The 17,659-nt window shown below is 45.7% G+C and overlaps 1 protein-coding gene across 17 annotated transcripts in view; it reads right to left on the minus strand.

The window, feature by feature from the left end:
* The window catches only part of LOC119784032 (CUGBP Elav-like family member 2), a 193,949-nt gene that overhangs the window by 89,458 nt on the left and 86,832 nt on the right, over positions 1 to 17,659 (minus strand). For all 17 annotated transcript variants that reach the window (XM_038285875.1, XM_038285872.1, XM_038285878.1 and 14 more), the window contains exon 3: positions 10,065 to 10,147. In XM_038285875.1, the coding sequence (XP_038141803.1) occupies positions 10,065 to 10,147 (83 nt within the window). The remainder of the gene's footprint in view (positions 1 to 10,064; positions 10,148 to 17,659) is intronic.

Raw genomic sequence — 17,659 nt, forward strand, 5'->3', positions numbered from 1 at the left:
CCGATACCGCACCGTGACGTCGCAATCCAGTAGGTGGCAGTAGTGTTCTTTAAGAGTCTACTTTCAGAAGTTTGAATTCTGAATATGACTGGATTTTTCCTTTAAATGGTGCCTGATGTTAAAGAACAACAGCTGATAAACCCTCTGGGATTAGTCAGAGCTGTTTCCACCAATCAGAGCACCCCAATCAGCCTCTCTTTCGCTGTAGGAACCAGAGTTTTTCTCCTCAATCCACTCACTAACTCTAAATGGTTCTTCTAATGTTTAAAATCCCACAGTGGGAGTCGGCCCTGTACACAATTTGAACTCCCACTTATCTGCAATCAGACAGAGAAGCAAATCGTTCATTATCTGTCCGGTTTCATTAGTTGTTAAAAGGTTTAGCTGAAGCAAAGGTGGCGTTTGGTTCGTTCCTGCGTGTTGCCCTGACTCTGTTTGGCCTTCATCTTCTGATCTAAGAAGCCCTCAGACCTGCGGCGTGAACACAGCCAGAGTCTCCAAAGAGAGTGTTGACGTTGGCTTCAAAGTCCGGAGCGGTGTGTGTGTGTGTGTGTGTCCGTCTGCATGAAAGTAGGTGATTTCTCACATCTACGGAACCGATCGCCACATTATCACTTACAGTCTGTTAGCAGACTTGAAATAATAAGCGACTGATTAGATGCTTCCGTCTTTGACTGGAAATTGCTGCTTTTAAACCTTCACCCTGCTGGAGATCCAGCTGCTTTGATGGGACGCTTTCATGTCCTCTGGTTGGAGGAACACACACAACCTTGAGGCCCTCGTTTCTGCTGGCGAAGAGCCGCTAATTATCGGAGCGGTGCAAAGGTAAGGCGAGCCAGCGGTCTCAGCGCCGCGGCAGCTTTTAATGAGGCCTACGACGCTCTGATCCGCCCACGCCAAGGACGGGACCAGAGCGCTCCCGTCACGTGACCCGAGCCCCCCCCACATCCTAATCACAAGGAAAAACAAGGATGAAAGCCTGAAAATCTCCGAGCTGGAGGGCGCTCCAGAGGACACTTCCTAGATTAGCTCCCCCCTCCCATGCAGTCTGCCATGTTCCCTCCGACCCAGCCTTAGATGGGGAACAAGAGGCCCCGGGGCCCTCTCTATGGGCGTCTGGAGCCGGGTGGGTGGTTATCACGGGGCATTTAGACATCTGTCAGCCTCTAATGAAAGAGCTCAATTTAGTGGAAAATCTAAAACAAGCGAGTCTGACGGGCGGCTGACGGCTTTTAACTCGCAGCGTGCTGCGGCGGATCGGGGGGAATTAGAAAATAATTGAATCAAAAGGTGGAAGGAGAGGAGAGGGTAGCTGCTGAGGCATGTTTTTAGGAGCAGATGAAAGCATCAGAGCCAGCAGGCCTGGGCAGCAGGGGGCGGGGCTTCAAATCGCTCCGGGGGTGCGGCGCATGTTCCCCAGCGATAGATGGCTTCTATAACGGCTAGGGTTCATGGGTGTGTGGAAGAACAGCATTTAGAACATGCTGGTGCTATTAAGAGTGTCGGAGATGAACACATGGCTCTCCAGGCAACACAGCGCCGCTCTGTCTCCACCCCCCTCCACCTTCATTAGCGCGTCATTAGGAGGAAAGCTGCCGTTCCCCTGGAAGCCTGGCTGCCTTCACAGCAAACACACATTTCCCCAGTTTCCCAATGCTGCTGCAGTGGATTCTGTCTGGAGGATGAAGGAGTGCGATGAGAGGATCGATGTCAAAAACTGCGTTATTATCATAAAATAGGAACAATGCTGAATATTCTCGTCTCTCTGCAGACAAACAGCCCTTTCTGCTATAAATGGTTTATTTTCATTTCGGCATCATGGTTGAGACTTTTCTGATCATTTTTTTTCAGAAGCACACAGATGTTGGACAGTAAGTTCTGTGGTGGAGGTCAGGACCAACGGGCCGAATCTTCAGATTCTAACAGGAACCATCATCCACAAAACGTTCACTCCAACTTCTGAAAACAGACCCACAGGATATCGTCCCTCCACCAAACTTTCCACCGGACACACTAAAGCAGGGAGTGCAGGCAAAGTGCGCTAAATATGCTCTGCATCTGCTGCACGCAGGTGTCAGCCGAGGCTGGTTGAAGCCAATATAAAAGGAGCCTGGATGGAGGGAGGGGCGGAGCTGATCCGCACTTGGATCCGCACACCAGGCACAGAATACCTGCCCCTGTTTGCGCCCGCTACTCTGTTAGCAACATGGGTGTCTGCTACTCTGTATAGGCCTGCTACTCTTTTAGCGCCGGCTACTCTGTTAGCTCCCGCTAGTCTTTTAGCATCTGCTACTCTGTTAGCGCCCGCTACTCTTTTAGCGTCTGCTACTCTGTTAGCGCCCGCTACTCTTTTAGCATCTACTACTCTGTTAGCGCCCGCTAGTCTTTTAGCACCTGCTACTCTGTTAGCACCCGCTACTCTTTTAGCGTCTGCTACTCTGTTAGCGCCCGGCAGTCTTTTAGCGTCTGCTACTCTGTTAGAGCCCGCTACTCTTTTAGCACCTGCTACTCTGTTAGCACCCGCTACTCTTTTAGGGTCTGCTACTCTGTTACCTCCCGTTAGTCTTTTAGCATCTGCTACTCTGTTAGCTCCTGCTACTCTTTTAGCGTCTGCTACTCTATTAGCGCTCGCTACTCTTTTAGCATCTGCTACTCTGTTAGCTCCCACTTGCATGTTTGCACATGATACCATCTTAACGCCTGCTACTCTTTTAGCATCTGCTACTCTGCTTGCACCCACTACTCTTTTAGTGATGGCTACTCTGTTAGTGCCCGCTACTCTTTTAGCATCTACTACTCTGTTAGCGCCTGCTAGTCTTTTAGCATCTGCTACTCTGTTAGTGCCCACTATTCTTTTACTGTCTGCTACTCTGTTAGCTCCCGCTACCATGTTTGCACACGATACCATGCTAACGCCCGCTACTCTTTTAGCGTCTGGTACTCTGCTTGCACCCGCTACTCTTTTACTGATGGCTACTCTGTTAGTGCCCGCTACTCTTTTAGCATCTACTACTCTGTTAGCGCCTGCTAGTCTTTTAGCATCTGCTACTCTGTTAGTGCCCACTATTCTTTTACCGTCTGCTACTCTGTTAGCTCCCGCTACCATGTTTGCACATGATACCATGCTAACGCCCACTACTCTTTTAGCGTCTGGTACTCTGCTTGCACCCGCTACTCTTTTAGTGATGGCTACTCTGTTAGTGCCCGCTACTCTTTTAGCATCTACTACACTGTTGGTGGCTGCTAGTTTTTTAGCATCTGCTACTTTGTTAGTGCCCGCTATATTCTTTTACCATCTGCGACTCTGTTAGCTCCCGCTACCATGTTTGCACACGATACCATGTTAACGCCCGCTACTCTTTTAGCGTCTGCTACTCTGCTTGCACCCGCTACTCTGTTAGTGATGGCTACTCTGTTAGCGCCCAATACTCTGTTAGTGTCCGCTACTCTTTTAGGATCTACAACTCTGTTAGCTCCCGCTAGTCTTTTAGCATCTGCTAGTCTGTTAGCTCCAATTATCCCCTAGCCTAGTAAGAGTAAGTGGGATTATGCTGAGACCGAGGCTATCATTGAAATTTGGGCAAAGAACGCTATCCACACATAAGTTCCTGAATGTTAGGGGTGCTGCAATTTTTGTGTAATTCCAGCCTTGAGGCCTGTATTATCGTGGACCACCGTTAGGAGGCGAGGAACCGCGCTAGCGTGATATGTAAATGTTGGTGAGGAACCGAGCTCGGCACGGTTAACTGACCCAAGCTCGGTCTGAACTCAGCATGGATCGGTTTCAGATGGGTAGTGTAAATGGGGCAAATGTTTTTCAATAAAGTAAAAAAAAAAAAAAAACGAACATCTCAAGTAAAGCAAAACATTGTTTTTTTTTTATGTAGAATGTCTATTTGAATTTCAGTGTTTCCACCGATCTTTTCAGGTGACATACTTCAAAATGAACATAGAAAAAAAAATGTAAATAATAAAAACCATTTATAGCTTTTTTGACCAGATTAGACAGCTGAACACCGTATGAAGTTGTCTGTCGATTTAATGGCCCATAGCAGCCCTGCCATCACTACTGTCACAATTAATGAGACTAAACCCAGAAAGCTGGGCGTTTTTACGGCGACAAAGACGAAGTTACTGTTGATCTACGATTTAAAGAAATCTGGATGAGAGTTTGGAATCGCTGCTCTCCGTTGGAAGAGGTTTGTTCTCAGGTCGGTTCCTTATAGTCAGACTGCAGACGAAGGTAAACCAAGTCTGGAATCAGAAACTAGAGATTTCCAGTTAGTGGTTGAGATGCTTCTGAAACAGTTGGACTTTAATAGGTGAAAGTAAAACAAAAATCAGTGAAAGCAGAACAAAAATACAGGATTTAGCGAGAGGAAGCAGAATGGGCCGTGCTCGGAGATAAAGCACCGACATCTTTGTTGTTTAGCTTCCTTCTGTACACAGCCGTGCACTTTATTGCTTTCTGTAAGAAAATCTACAACCAGTCGAGTGTTTCAAACCCAAACGGACACGGCTAACGCTCTGCCCTGGCAGCAGCGCCGTCCTTTCTGTGCAATTTGGGCTCCGTCCAGCTTTTCAATGATTGCATCTCTGCCTGTTAGGGCCTTGGGTCTGGAGGAGAGATAGAGCGAGCGGAGGGAAGAGCGCCAACTCAAACATTGTTCCACTGGCTTTTTACAAGCCATGAGAGTGGGGGAGTTAATAAGCAGGTATTGGTTTTTAACGGCTGCCCGTTTATTGCTTTGGCCTCGGGCGTGCAGGAGAGCTCCACTCCACCTTCTCCCCGTCCATCCGTAGATCACCTCTGCTAATCTCTGCCTCCATTTTCCCCTCTCTCTGCATGCTCTCCTTTTGTTTTCACCAACTATCGGCAATTAATCCTGACTCCTCATCAACTGTTGGCTTTTAGCCCCGCCCCCTAACCTTTCCAGCCTCGTCTGATGCGGAACATTTCTGAATAGAAGAAATCATAAACAGAACGGCGTCGGCTGGCCTCATTGTGCTCCTATTGATTGAGCAGCGCGGCTACATGTTGCAGAGCTCAGGTTTATTCAATTTTAAGCCATATATCTGAGTCAATACGGGACAATCTGACATTCGTAGGTCTGTGCTGTGCAGCTCTGACATGATGAATGCGCTGCAGGTTTAATTACCGACATATTGAGCCATTGATCAGTGTCATCTGGTCCTCAGAGGGCAGTTTTAAGGCTTGGCTCCCAGAAGGATTTCCTCCATGAATCAAACTGAGACCAGATTCTTCTAACTGAGCGAGGTCCATTCATCTTTATTTGCTCCAACTACTGAAATAACCGTCGGCAGAAACATCAGCTTTAAATGTTGAAGGTTTCTGTTTGATCATTGCTTCCTGTAATTATGATGGCGCTGTCAACTCAACGCCATGTTTCTTCATTGTGGACGTTTCAGGATGTCTCTTGAGGTCCAGAGATGACCAAAGATGAAAGGCTGGCCTTAGATCTGTGCTTCTGTACGTCTGATGCCGTCTCATCTTCCACCACAGATTACTGCTCAGATCTGAACCCCTTGACCTCTGACCCTATGGACCTCTGACCCCACTGACCTGTGACTCCATGGACCCTATGGATCCCTGACCTCAATGAACCAATGAACATCTGACCCTATGGATCCCTGACCCCAATGAACCAATGAACATCTGACCCTATGGATCCCTGACCCCAATGAACCAATGAACATCTGACCCTATGGATCCCTGACCCCAATGAACCAATGAACATCTGACCCTATGGATCACTGACCCCAATGAACCAATGAACATCTGACCCTATGGATCACTGACCCAAATAACTAATGAACATCTGACCCTATGGATCCCTGACCCCAATGAACCAATGAACATCTGACCCTATGGATTCCTGGCCCTATTTAACCAACGAACATCTGACCCTATGGATCCCTGACCCCAATTAACCAACGAACATCTGACCCTATGGATCCCTGACCCCAATGAACCAATGAACATCTGACCCTATGGATTCCTGAGCCCATTTAACCAATGAACATCTGACCCTATGGATCCCTGACCCCAATTAACCAATGAACATCTGACCCTATGGATTCCTGGCCCTATTTAACCAACGAACATCTGACCCTATGGATCCCTGACCCCAATTAACCAACGAACATCTGACCCTATGGATCCCTGACCCCAATGAACCAATGAACATCTGACCCTATGGATTCCTGAGCCCATTTAACCAATGAACATCTGACCCTATGGATCCCTGACCCCAATTAACCAATGAACATCTGACCCTATGGATCCCTGACCCAAATTAACCAATGAACATCTGACCCTATGGATCCCTGACCCCAATTAACCAACGAACATCTGACCCTATGGATTCCTGACCCCATTTAACCAATGAACATCTGACCCTATGGATCCCTGACCCCAATTAACCAATGAACATCTGACCCTATGGATCCCTGACCCCAATGAACATCTGACCCTATGGATCCCTGACCCCAATTAACCAACGAACATCTGACCCTATGGATCCCTGACCCCAATAAACCAATGAACATCTGACCCTATGGATTCCTGACCCCATTTAACCAATGAACATCTGACCCTATGGATCCCTGACCCCAATGAACCAATGAACATCTGACCCTATGGATCCCTGACCTCAATTAACCAATGAACATCTGACCCTATGGATCCCTGACCCCAATGAACCAATGAACATCTGACCCTATGGATCCCTGACCCCAATGAACCAATGAACATCTGACCCTATGGATCACTGACCCCAATGAACCAATGAACATCTGACCCTATGGATCACTGACCCAAATAACCAATGAACATCTGACCCTATGGATCCCTGACCCCAATAAACCAATGAACATCTGACCCTATGGATTCCTGACCCTATTTAACCAATGAACATCTGACCCTATGGATCCCTGACCCCAATTAACCAACGAACATCTGACCCTATGGATCCCTGACCCCAATGAACCAATGAACATCTGACCCTATGAATTCCTGACCCCATTTAACCAATGAACATCTGACCCTATGGATCCCTGACCCCAATTAACCAATGAACATCTGACCCTATGGATCCCTGACCCCAATTAACCAATGAACATCTGACCCTATGGATCCCTGACCCCAATTAACCAACGAACATCTGACCCTATGGATTCCTGACCCCATTTAACCAATGAACATCTGACCCTATGGATCCCTGACCCCAATTAACCAATGAACATCTGACCCTATGGATCCCTGACCCCAATGAACATCTGACCCTATGGATCCCTGACCCCAATTAACCAACGAACATCTGACCCTGTGGATCCCTGACCCCAATAAACCAATGAACATCTGACCCTATGGATTCCTGACCCCATTTAACCAATGAACATCTGACCCTATGGATCCCTGACCCCAATTAACCAATGAACATCTGACCCTATGGATCCCTGACCCCAATTAACCAATGAACATCTGACCCTATGGATCCCTGACCCCAATTAACCAACGAACATCTGACCCTATGGATTCCTGACCCCATTTAACCAATGAACATCTGACCCTATGGATCCCTGACCCCAATTAACCAATGAACATCTGACCCTATGGATCCCTGACCCCAATGAACATCTGACCCTATGGATCCCTGACCCCAATGAACCAATGAACATCTGACCCTATGGATCCCTGACCCCAATGAACCAATGAACATCTGACCCTATGGATCACTGACCCCAATTAACCAATGAACATCTGACCCTATGGATCCCTGACCCCATTTAACCAATGAACATCTGACCCTATGGATCCCTGACCCCAATTAACCAATGAACATCTGACCCTATGGATCCCTGACCCCAATGAACATCTGACCCTATGGATCCCTGACCCCAATTAACCAATGAACATCTGACCCTATGGATCCCTGACCCCAATTAACCAACGAACATCTGACCCTGTGGATCCCTGACCCCAATAAACCAATGAACATCTGACCCTATGGATCCCTGACCCCATTTAACCAATGAACATCTGACCCTATGGATCCCTGACCCCAATTAACCAATGAACATCTGACCCTATGGATCCCTGACCCCAATGAACATCTGACCCTATGGATCCCTGACCCCAATTAACCAATGAACATCTGACCCTATGGATCCCTGACCCCAATTAACCAACGAACATCTGACCCTGTGGATCCCTGACCCCAATAAACCAATGAACATCTGACCCTATGGATTCCTGACCCCATTTAACCAATGAACATCTGACCCTATGGATCCCTGACCCCAATTAACCAATGAACATCTGACCCTATGGATCCCTGACCCCAATTAACCAATGAACATCTGACCCTATGGATCCCTGACCCCAATTAACCAACGAAAATCTGACCCTATGGATTCCTGACCCCATTTAACCAATGAACATCTGACCCTATGGATCCCTGACCCCAATTAACCAATGAACATCTGACCCTATGGATCCCTGACCCCAATGAACATCTGACCCTATGGATCCCTGACCCCAATGAACCAATGAACATCTGACCCTATGGATCCCTGACCCCAATGAACCAATGAACATCTGACCCTATGGATCACTGACCCCAATTAACCAATGAACATCTGACCCTATGGATCCCTGACCCCATTTAACCAATGAACATCTGACCCTATGGATCCCTGACCCCAATTAACCAATGAACATCTGACCCTATGGATCCCTGACCCCAATGAACATCTGACCCTATGGATCCCTGACCCCAATTAACCAATGAACATCTGACCCTATGGATCACTGACCCCAATGAACCAATGAACATCTGACCCTATGGATCCCTGACCCCAATTAACCAATGAACATCTGACCCTATGGATCCCTGACCCCAATGAACCAATGAATATCTGACCCTATGGATTCCTGACCCCATTAACCCCTGATCCTTTGGACCTCTGACCCCATGGATTCCTGACCCCATGGACTCTGACCCCATTAACCCCTGATCCTTTGGACCTCTGACCCCATGGAACTCTAACCCTATGGACCTCTGAACCCATGGATCCCTGACCCCATTAACCCCTGATCCTTTGCGCCTCTGACCCCTTTCATCACTGTCTTGTTGGAGCTCTGACATATTGGATCTCTGACCCCATGGACCTCTGACCCTATTAATCCCTGATCCTTTGGACCTCTGACCCTATTGACCTCTGACCCCATTGACCACTGTCTTGTTGGAGGTCTGACATATTGGACCTCTGACCCCATGGACCCTATGGATCGCTAACCTTTCCCATTGGGAACCTACTAGCACTAAGTTGCTAACTGGTTAGCAAGATGCTTCCAACAAACCGGCCACAACTGAAGTTGCTTGCGAACCTTCCACCACAACAATCCCACCCCCTTGATAAAGGACCAATCACATTCACGTTATTCACTCGTGTAAAGTCGTGCACCACTCGGGAGAATTCAGAAATGCAACGGGTGGAACTGCCGCTTCCCTACGACTTTCATTTAAAAGTGATTTAAAAAGGACCAGGGGAAGCCAGCTGAATGAAACCAAAGGAATAGATTTGATTAAAAACGGTCAAACATTTCTTAACCAAATAACTTATAGGTGGAAAAGTTGGGTTTGAATTGAGATAAACTGGTTCTGGTAGAACTGTGACCCATTAGAGACCGAAACCTGTCTCTGCTTTCCTCCGCTGAGACATCCTAGTGGTTCTTTGGAGTGTGCCTTCAAGCCTCTGAGCTTCTCTGGGAAGAACAATGGAGGCAAACGGGAGTATTTGTTTCCAGCTAAGTCCCACCGGGTTCCTCCAGCATCTGCTTCCCCGCTAATCAATGCAGAGGCTTCTCCCTCTGACAGGCGGCTGCTCACCTGCCGGCGCTCTCGGACACTCCTGCTAAATGCAGCGCGGTGGCATGGAGGTAATCTCACACACACATGCAGGCCGGGGGGCGAGCTGGCCTCCGGGCGCCGCTGTGAGTTTGTGATTAGAGCGAAAGGTGGGAAGACTCAAATACTCACCCCTGTTAAGGTCTTTATGTTATGCAGTGCATTCTGGGCTTCAAGGGCAGCTTTCCTTGTGTAAAACGTGACAAAACAGCAGCCTGGAGAAAAAGAAAGGAAAGAGAGGCGAGGGATCAGCAGGAGCAGCGACAAAGAGCGTCTTCTATATTCATCTACTTGGCATCACCTGTCGACACCTGCAGACGCTGAGTGAATATTAACAACACAAACATGCAAGGTGGAGAAGAGGAGGAGGCGTTTGGATCTGTTTCAAAGCTTGACGACTCCAGTCAGGAGGAGGAGGGGGGGGCGAATAAAAACAGGAGAAAAGGAGGAGGAAGGAGCTGCTTTCTGCTCATTAATCCATCGCTAATCAGTCAACAGTCTGACATCAGGAAGCTCCGTGTTTGACTTTGCTCTGATTTACTGATTCATGGTTTCTACTGAACGTCTGATCGACCCAGAGAGCAGAATCCACATCCTGCGCATTAAAAACACGCATCAACATCACTTTCATTACGTCTGCGTTCCCTAAAGAAACGAAAGCTGAGTTTGTAAAGATGTAGAAACGGAACCAGAAGCATGAAATGCAGACATCCTGGACACAGACAACAGTTAGGTTTGAACTATTTTAGCTAAAGCAGACGATCATTTTCTAAAATAGCTAAATATTAATAATGACTGAAAAAAGGTCAGCCTAACCAGAACATTTTTTATCATAATCTGCTACTCTAAACAGTATTTAACACTGAGATTAAATGCAGGTGTTTATGCATCCATGTTATACATTGAGTTTTTCAATACAAAATATAAAAAATAGAAAGTTTTTCCATTTAAATTTTAAATCTGAATAGTTTTTCTAAAGTAGAGAACAACAATCGTTCCCCTTGATTTATGTATATAACTAGCTTTATTATGATTCATACAGGGAGTATTATATATTATATGGACACTGCAATGTAAGTAGAACAGGAAAAATGAGAAAAGATGAAAGAAAGAAGAGATAAAATGGAGATAATGATATTATATCATCACTTTTTTTTTAATAAAACACCTGAACTGACCGTTTTTCTTTCTTTTGTCTGTCTTAATGTTGGCAGTGGGCTTTATGCTGCCCTGCAAGGCTTTAAACCTGGGTTTAATGGAGACTAAGCCATTCTAAAGCACATATCAAGGAGCTCATTTTGAGCCTGGATCCAGATTTATTGTTGATTCTGTTTATGGTGGAGAATCCTGCTTCACAGCAGCAGGTTGAGCCAAACATACTCTAAATGTTCTTTGAGCACCATTTCACTTTTCTTTCACCAGTTCAACACAGTTCTTGCACCAGTCCACACTTTCCTCCACTTTTTCTCATCATCTTCTCCTTCTTTCCCATCGCCCAGCTTGCCACAGGTTTGCCTGCTGTGTCTAAAAGTAGCAGCAGCAGCAACCCAGACTGACAGCAGCTCATTGGATCATTTGGATCACGTGTAGCCTGGATGGCTTTACCGTATTAACAGAAGAAGAGGCGCAAGCGAAACTAGACACTGTCGTCGGACAACATACGGTAATTTCTAAATGTTTTAATCTGGGTGGTTCTGGATTAGCAAGCCAAGTTCTATTTATTCATTTTATAATAATAGCATTGTAAATCCTGCACTTGCTGCTATTGCACTTCTGGTTAGACCTACACTGCATTCAATCTCTATAACGCCTCCCTCAAGTGATTCAGCCCCCCCTGTAATTGACATTTATGCACTATTTTTGCACGCCATGTATCACTTTACTTGGATTTATCACTTTACTTGGATTTTCACTTTACTTGGATTTATCACTTTACTTGGATTTTCACTTTACTTGGATTTAGTTTCTACATATGCATAGATATACGTACAGATATATATATATATATATAGAAGAGCTATATGTGTATATACTTTATCACTTTTTATTCTTACTTTTTATCTTTATTATATTGTATAGTTGGATGTGTGTATATATTATTTAAAACTGTAACTGGAGCGTGTAACAAAAGTAATTTCCCTCTGGGATTATTAAAGTATTTCTGATTCCTTGCCTTCTACCTTTACCTGTGTAATGACAATAAAGTTGAATCTAATCTAATCTAGAAAACTATAGTTTAACTTCATAATGCTGGAATCGTCCCACTGTGAACAGGTGGAAAAATGTCTGCAGCCCAGAGGCGTAGCTCCTGTCGGTCCATTTGGGTAAGATTATGTTTTTTTTTAGGGAGGAGCAGAACTGTGTGCTGGATGGAACCTGATCTGGCTCCATCACAGGTAAACATCCCATAATGAGGCTTTCTGCCGGATCGTAGTTCATTTCTCTGTGTATCTATTTGTCCAGCGGTGAGCAGAGAGCGCCTTTGTTTACATCTGCTTTGTTTTGATCCCCACTGAGCTCCTGAAACAAATCCAATCAGCGGGACTGAGGCGGACCGTTTGTGGTTTTTTTGTTGCCCGTATCAGAGGCGTCGGCCCCGGTGACGCTCACCCCGCTGAGCATCTCAGTGAATACAACAGCGAGCATCTGGAGCCGGTTTAGCCTCCCGGTCCCAGAGTCCCTTTGATGAGGATGGGAGCGTAATGGATCTGATTCCTGCGGCGTCCTCTGGGTGCCGCGCTGCCGAATAGTTGGCCCCTAGCCTGGCATCAGCAACGTGATCGGTGTGGTGATGTGGATGCTGCGGGCCTGAGCATTAGCAGGGATAACAGCAGGCTTAGTGTTTGCTTCCAAAACCTGTGGCGGCTCGGCCTCAAACCGCCGCTTTAACTCCAGAGGTCGCCTTACCTTCACCTCAGAGGCCCCCAGCAGCCCCTGATTCGCCAAGGGTCAGGTGGGAAAGAATCAATTAATCAGAAACACATAAGGAAGCTGATGTGGATCATTGAAGGTAAACTCCAGTCATTTATTAGAAGTTTAATAATTTGATCTGACAGGAAAGAATCTTCTACGGTGTCCAGATTATGTCCCGCACCGCCATGAGGAAGATGGCTGTCCACACACAGAATAAGGAGCTGCATATTGGGGGGAAATTTGGTGGAAGGAAAACCATGCTGCTAAAGACCTCATTCAGAAGAGTTAAGAGTCTGGAGATTTGAATGAGAAAGAAATCAAATAAAAATGTTGATTTTAAAAAAAGTACTTAAACCCAGAAGGATCCAGAACCTGGACTGACCTCTGGCTCTCGGGCCGGTTCTAGTTTAAAAGTCTGCCGAACTTTTCAGAGGCTTCAATAAAACAATCATAGTGTGTTAAATACAGACTAGCAGAGGAGGTTCCCCTGTTTCTGCAGGAAGCTGTGTATGGAAGCCAAATTAGACAATTTCAGTTAAGTTTATTTCTATAGCACCAATTCACAACACACGTCATCTGAAGGCACTTTACAGTTCACCAGATCATCCAGTCAAAATGATTCAAATTTTTCTATCTGAGGAAAACCAGTTGATTGCATCGACTCATTGACTCACTCAATCCCTCACACTAAGCATGCTTGTAGCGACAGTGGAGAGGAAAAACTCCCTTTTAACAGGAAGAAACAATTCAGCCCAAAGTTATCCACATTTAAAAAGGAAAATCAAGTTGGAGATAAGAACCACTGGAGATGTTTGCATCAGATGCGCAGCCACAGTGGTTTGAGTTGAATGAAGAGGAACCCAGTTAGAACGAGCAGAACCGAAGGCAAGACTCGCAGTTCATGTTAAATGGTTCATCTAAAGTTGTAGGGAAGCGGCTGTTCCAACCGTTGCATTTCCAAATTCTCCGTAGTGGTGCCCGACTTTACACGAGTGAATAAAGTGAATGTGATTGGACGTTTATCAAGGGGGCGGGATTGTTGTGGCGGAAGGTTCACAAGCAAGTTTAGTTGTGGCCGGTTTGTCCGAAGCATCTTGCTAACCAGTTAGCAACTTAGTGCTAATAGGTTCCCAATGGGAAATTCCATTGGGACCAAGTAGCACTAAATAGTGACTTAGAAACGACACTGTCAAGGAACGCTATGGACAGAGGAAACATGCAAGAGGAGGAGAGTTTAGTGTCGGAGGTCGTGGATGAGTCTCCTCCATCATCCATTTTTTATTTAGAGGAGGAAAGCGGGGACGAAGATGTTGTGGAAGAGGACGTCAGGGCGGCAGAAGCTTGGTTTGGTGTAGAAGGCTTCCAGCCGTACATGTTTGAGCCCTTGCCTCGCAACGCTGCCAGTTCTGTTAGCTCTACGCCTGCCGAAGACACAGACGTCCATCCCCGTGAACACTGGGACGGAACTCAATGGGAAAGGAAAGGATTCTTATTTCAACCGTTGCGTATATTAGCTGCGACATGAATCAAGATGCTATGTTTGAATAATTGATAGTTGATATATGATCGCCCGAATTTAGATGTTCAGGCTGACGTATAATTAACTAGCCTGCATACGATAACAAAAAAAAAAACCCAGATTTGATGGGTCAAATAAAGAGAACCTTTATATACATGTTTAAGCCAGAATGATTTGACATTCCCTACGACTTTAGCAGTTTGTTATAAATGAATCAGTTATTTTTCCCTGACTTCATCATCAGTTTAAAGTTCCACAGGAAGACGACCATGGAGGATCCATCAAGTCCAGGGAGAACAATAGGAAGGTTCTATTAGCGGCCTAGTCAAATCCTGGACTTAAATCTGAGAGCAGCTTTCTGGCTTCAAGATAAAGTAAATTTTAGATTTTACTCTGGTTCCCTTTGGTTTGATATTAAAACAGTTTTAATGATCTGAAAGTTCTTCAAAAACTAAGAAAGAGGGAATCTGGAGGGGTGAATACTTTCCCGGCTCTGCACCGTCTGCTCCCCTGGCTGCCAGAGGAGCCCCGGTAAGTTCAGACGGTGCTGAGTGAGAGCCGTTCAGAGGGGAACCCTCAGCATCGCCTCCGTCCTCCACATCAGAACCACTCCTGCTTCAGACCTTCCAATTTGAAATTCTAATAAAACGGAGCGAGGTTAGCTGCTAGCTGCGCTCCACGCATTACGATTCCAGAGGCATTTCCTGCAGACCTGGACATGTGAGGGCTAGCTTTTGGTGTTAGCATTAGCGATTCTGACGGCATATAACATGCAGGGGGGGGATTTTAGCTGTTGAGGCTCGGAGTTGTGATTCCTGAGGAGCAGTCTGGGCCCCGGAGCCATGCAGCATGTGGCGGATCGTCCCAGGTGGTTGGCTGTCAGGACCAGGATCAAAGAGCAGAGGAGCGGACCTCACACACACACATCTACACACCCGGCGTACACCAGGGTGTGCCAGACCCACCTGTTTAACAGTCAGGACACTCCATCGCAGGAAAACCTGCAGTGAGCCACAGAGTGACACGCTCATTTTAGGAGTCTGTCTGCATCGACACGTCGCATTTACACAAACACTTTTTAAAAGGCCTAAAATGTGCTGCCGAGCGACTTAAACACTTTCTGGGAGTCTTTCCTCGCAGCACAAACATTTACTCGGAGGCAGAGAGGGGGCTCAGAGCGCAGAGAGCCGCTCTGCTTGAGCTGTTGAAGAGGGACTCTCAAAAAATACACACCAGAGACGAGCACACGCAAACTCCAGGAGAGGGGAGGAAATCTATTAGAGGCTGGTGTGTGTGTGTGTGTGTGTGAGAAACAACAACAGGGAGAGCAGCTGAGAGGACATGAGGAGGAAGGGCAGAGGAAGAGGAGGATGGAGAAGAAGAGGTTGTGAACAGAATAAAGAGCAGAGGAGGGAGATGCAGTTCATAAATGCTTCATGGATGCTGAAAGGGGCCCTTTGACTGAGTGAAGATCCTCACCCCCTCCCTCCCCCCTTCTCCCCCCGGTTCTGTCAACACATCCAGCCTCTGAAACAACAGGTCGACTCCAAACAGCAGAGCAGCAGAGGAGGCCATGCTGATGGCTCCACACGTCTGTTTCTGTGTCAGATCGCCCCCAAAGCGCAGGAAGTATTCACACCACTTGGCTGCGGCACACCCACAGCGTCAGGTACCGTCAATAAAACAGATGCAACGCCGTCTGAAGCTCTAAATGGAAATAAATAAAGCAAATAAATTCAGGATTTGTATTCTTCGTCAGCTCACACATAAATGCGACATCAAATGTTTCATTTGTGAGAAATGTGCAAATAAACATGTATGAATCTACATCCCCGGATAAATAAAGCTGCTGCAGGCTTTACCACTAAGCGGCGGTAATGCACCTAGACGCTGAAGATGATGGAATGTTATCCTGCTCATTCACTGAAAGCAACGGTCGTTTGTCAATTCGCAACAACGCGAGTTCGGACTCGTGTCCTCGACGAGTACGTTCTTGAGAAGAACACAGGGAAGTGTGGACTCTGGGAGAACGGGAGCACACAGCATAAATATGGGTCAATAGGAACAGAAGCGTACTGATGACATCACCACATGCTCGGCTCGTCTGGAGCTGCATTTCACCTCCTGTTATTAATAGTAATTAGATCAATAGCGTAAATATCAGTAAGCAGAGACAGCAATTGCTTACGTTCCCACAACCTCTTAGGGGGCCCCTACGCAGTTGTTGACTAGGACGTCTCTTACGTCTCTCGTGTCGACTAGGACGACTGATCGCACCATATTTATACCCCAACACATGGCAGATTTCAACATTATGGTGAGCCGTTTAAACACGACAACGATAGCAAAACAGACAGTGGTGCTTTTAATCCAGGGGTTGACGTTAAGGATTTTTACCACTTGCCCTTTGGGCAAGTGACTTTCACATTTCATTTGCCCAGAAACCATTTTTACTTGCCCAGTATAATGTTTGATAAATATAGTTCCTAATATTTATTTTTGTATCTATATCAATGAAACATGTTTGTTTTTTAAATGTTTTTTGTAACTCAGTATTTTTTAAGTTTTCAGGTTCCTGGTGTGTATATGTATGCGTCAGATAATGAACTCAAGCCTACATTACCGTGTTAACATGCTTTTCAATCCTTCCTGCACATTCTTTTCAAACTAAACTTTGCTTTAAACTGTTGTCTGCTTGGAAAAATAGAAATTGCAATGTTAAAAATCTAAAAAAAACTTGACAGGTTAAAAACTTAACATAAATCGCAAGACAGAAGTCAATGTCACAAATGAATAACTTTTATTTTAGAGTCACGGTATGTTTATACAAGATAATACTATTAATATCATGTGACTTTTCTAGAGAATCATTATACATAGTTATTTTATACAGGGTTTCCACAGTCTGACATCATTTCAGAATTCCCTGATTTTTAACTGACTTAGGATTAGTTTTCCCTGACAAAATAAATGCAGCCGTTTGTCGTTTTGGTAACTACATCAAAGTTACCGCTAGGTGGACAAAAATCACGCCATCTGGCGGAAAATCCCCCGGCTTTTTCAAATCAAGCGAGAATATGTACAAAACAACAAAAATGGCGCCGGCAATGCTTCTGGGTCGTTTTCATCGAATGTCTGTGATTTTAAAGTAATTTTGAGTGATAAATATTTTTTTTTTTGCGAAATTTGTACTCTCCCAACAATAAAACTACTTGCCCCGGTAGATTGAGCGATGGTTAACATCGAGCCCTTTAATTACTATGTTATTAACTAGTTAATACGTTAGTTCATTAGA

Source organism: Cyprinodon tularosa, unplaced genomic scaffold, assembly GCF_016077235.1.
Source record: "Cyprinodon tularosa strain WSP-4 unplaced genomic scaffold, ASM1607723v1 ctg216, whole genome shotgun sequence".
NCBI classification, from domain to species: Eukaryota; Metazoa; Chordata; class Actinopteri; order Cyprinodontiformes; family Cyprinodontidae; genus Cyprinodon; species Cyprinodon tularosa.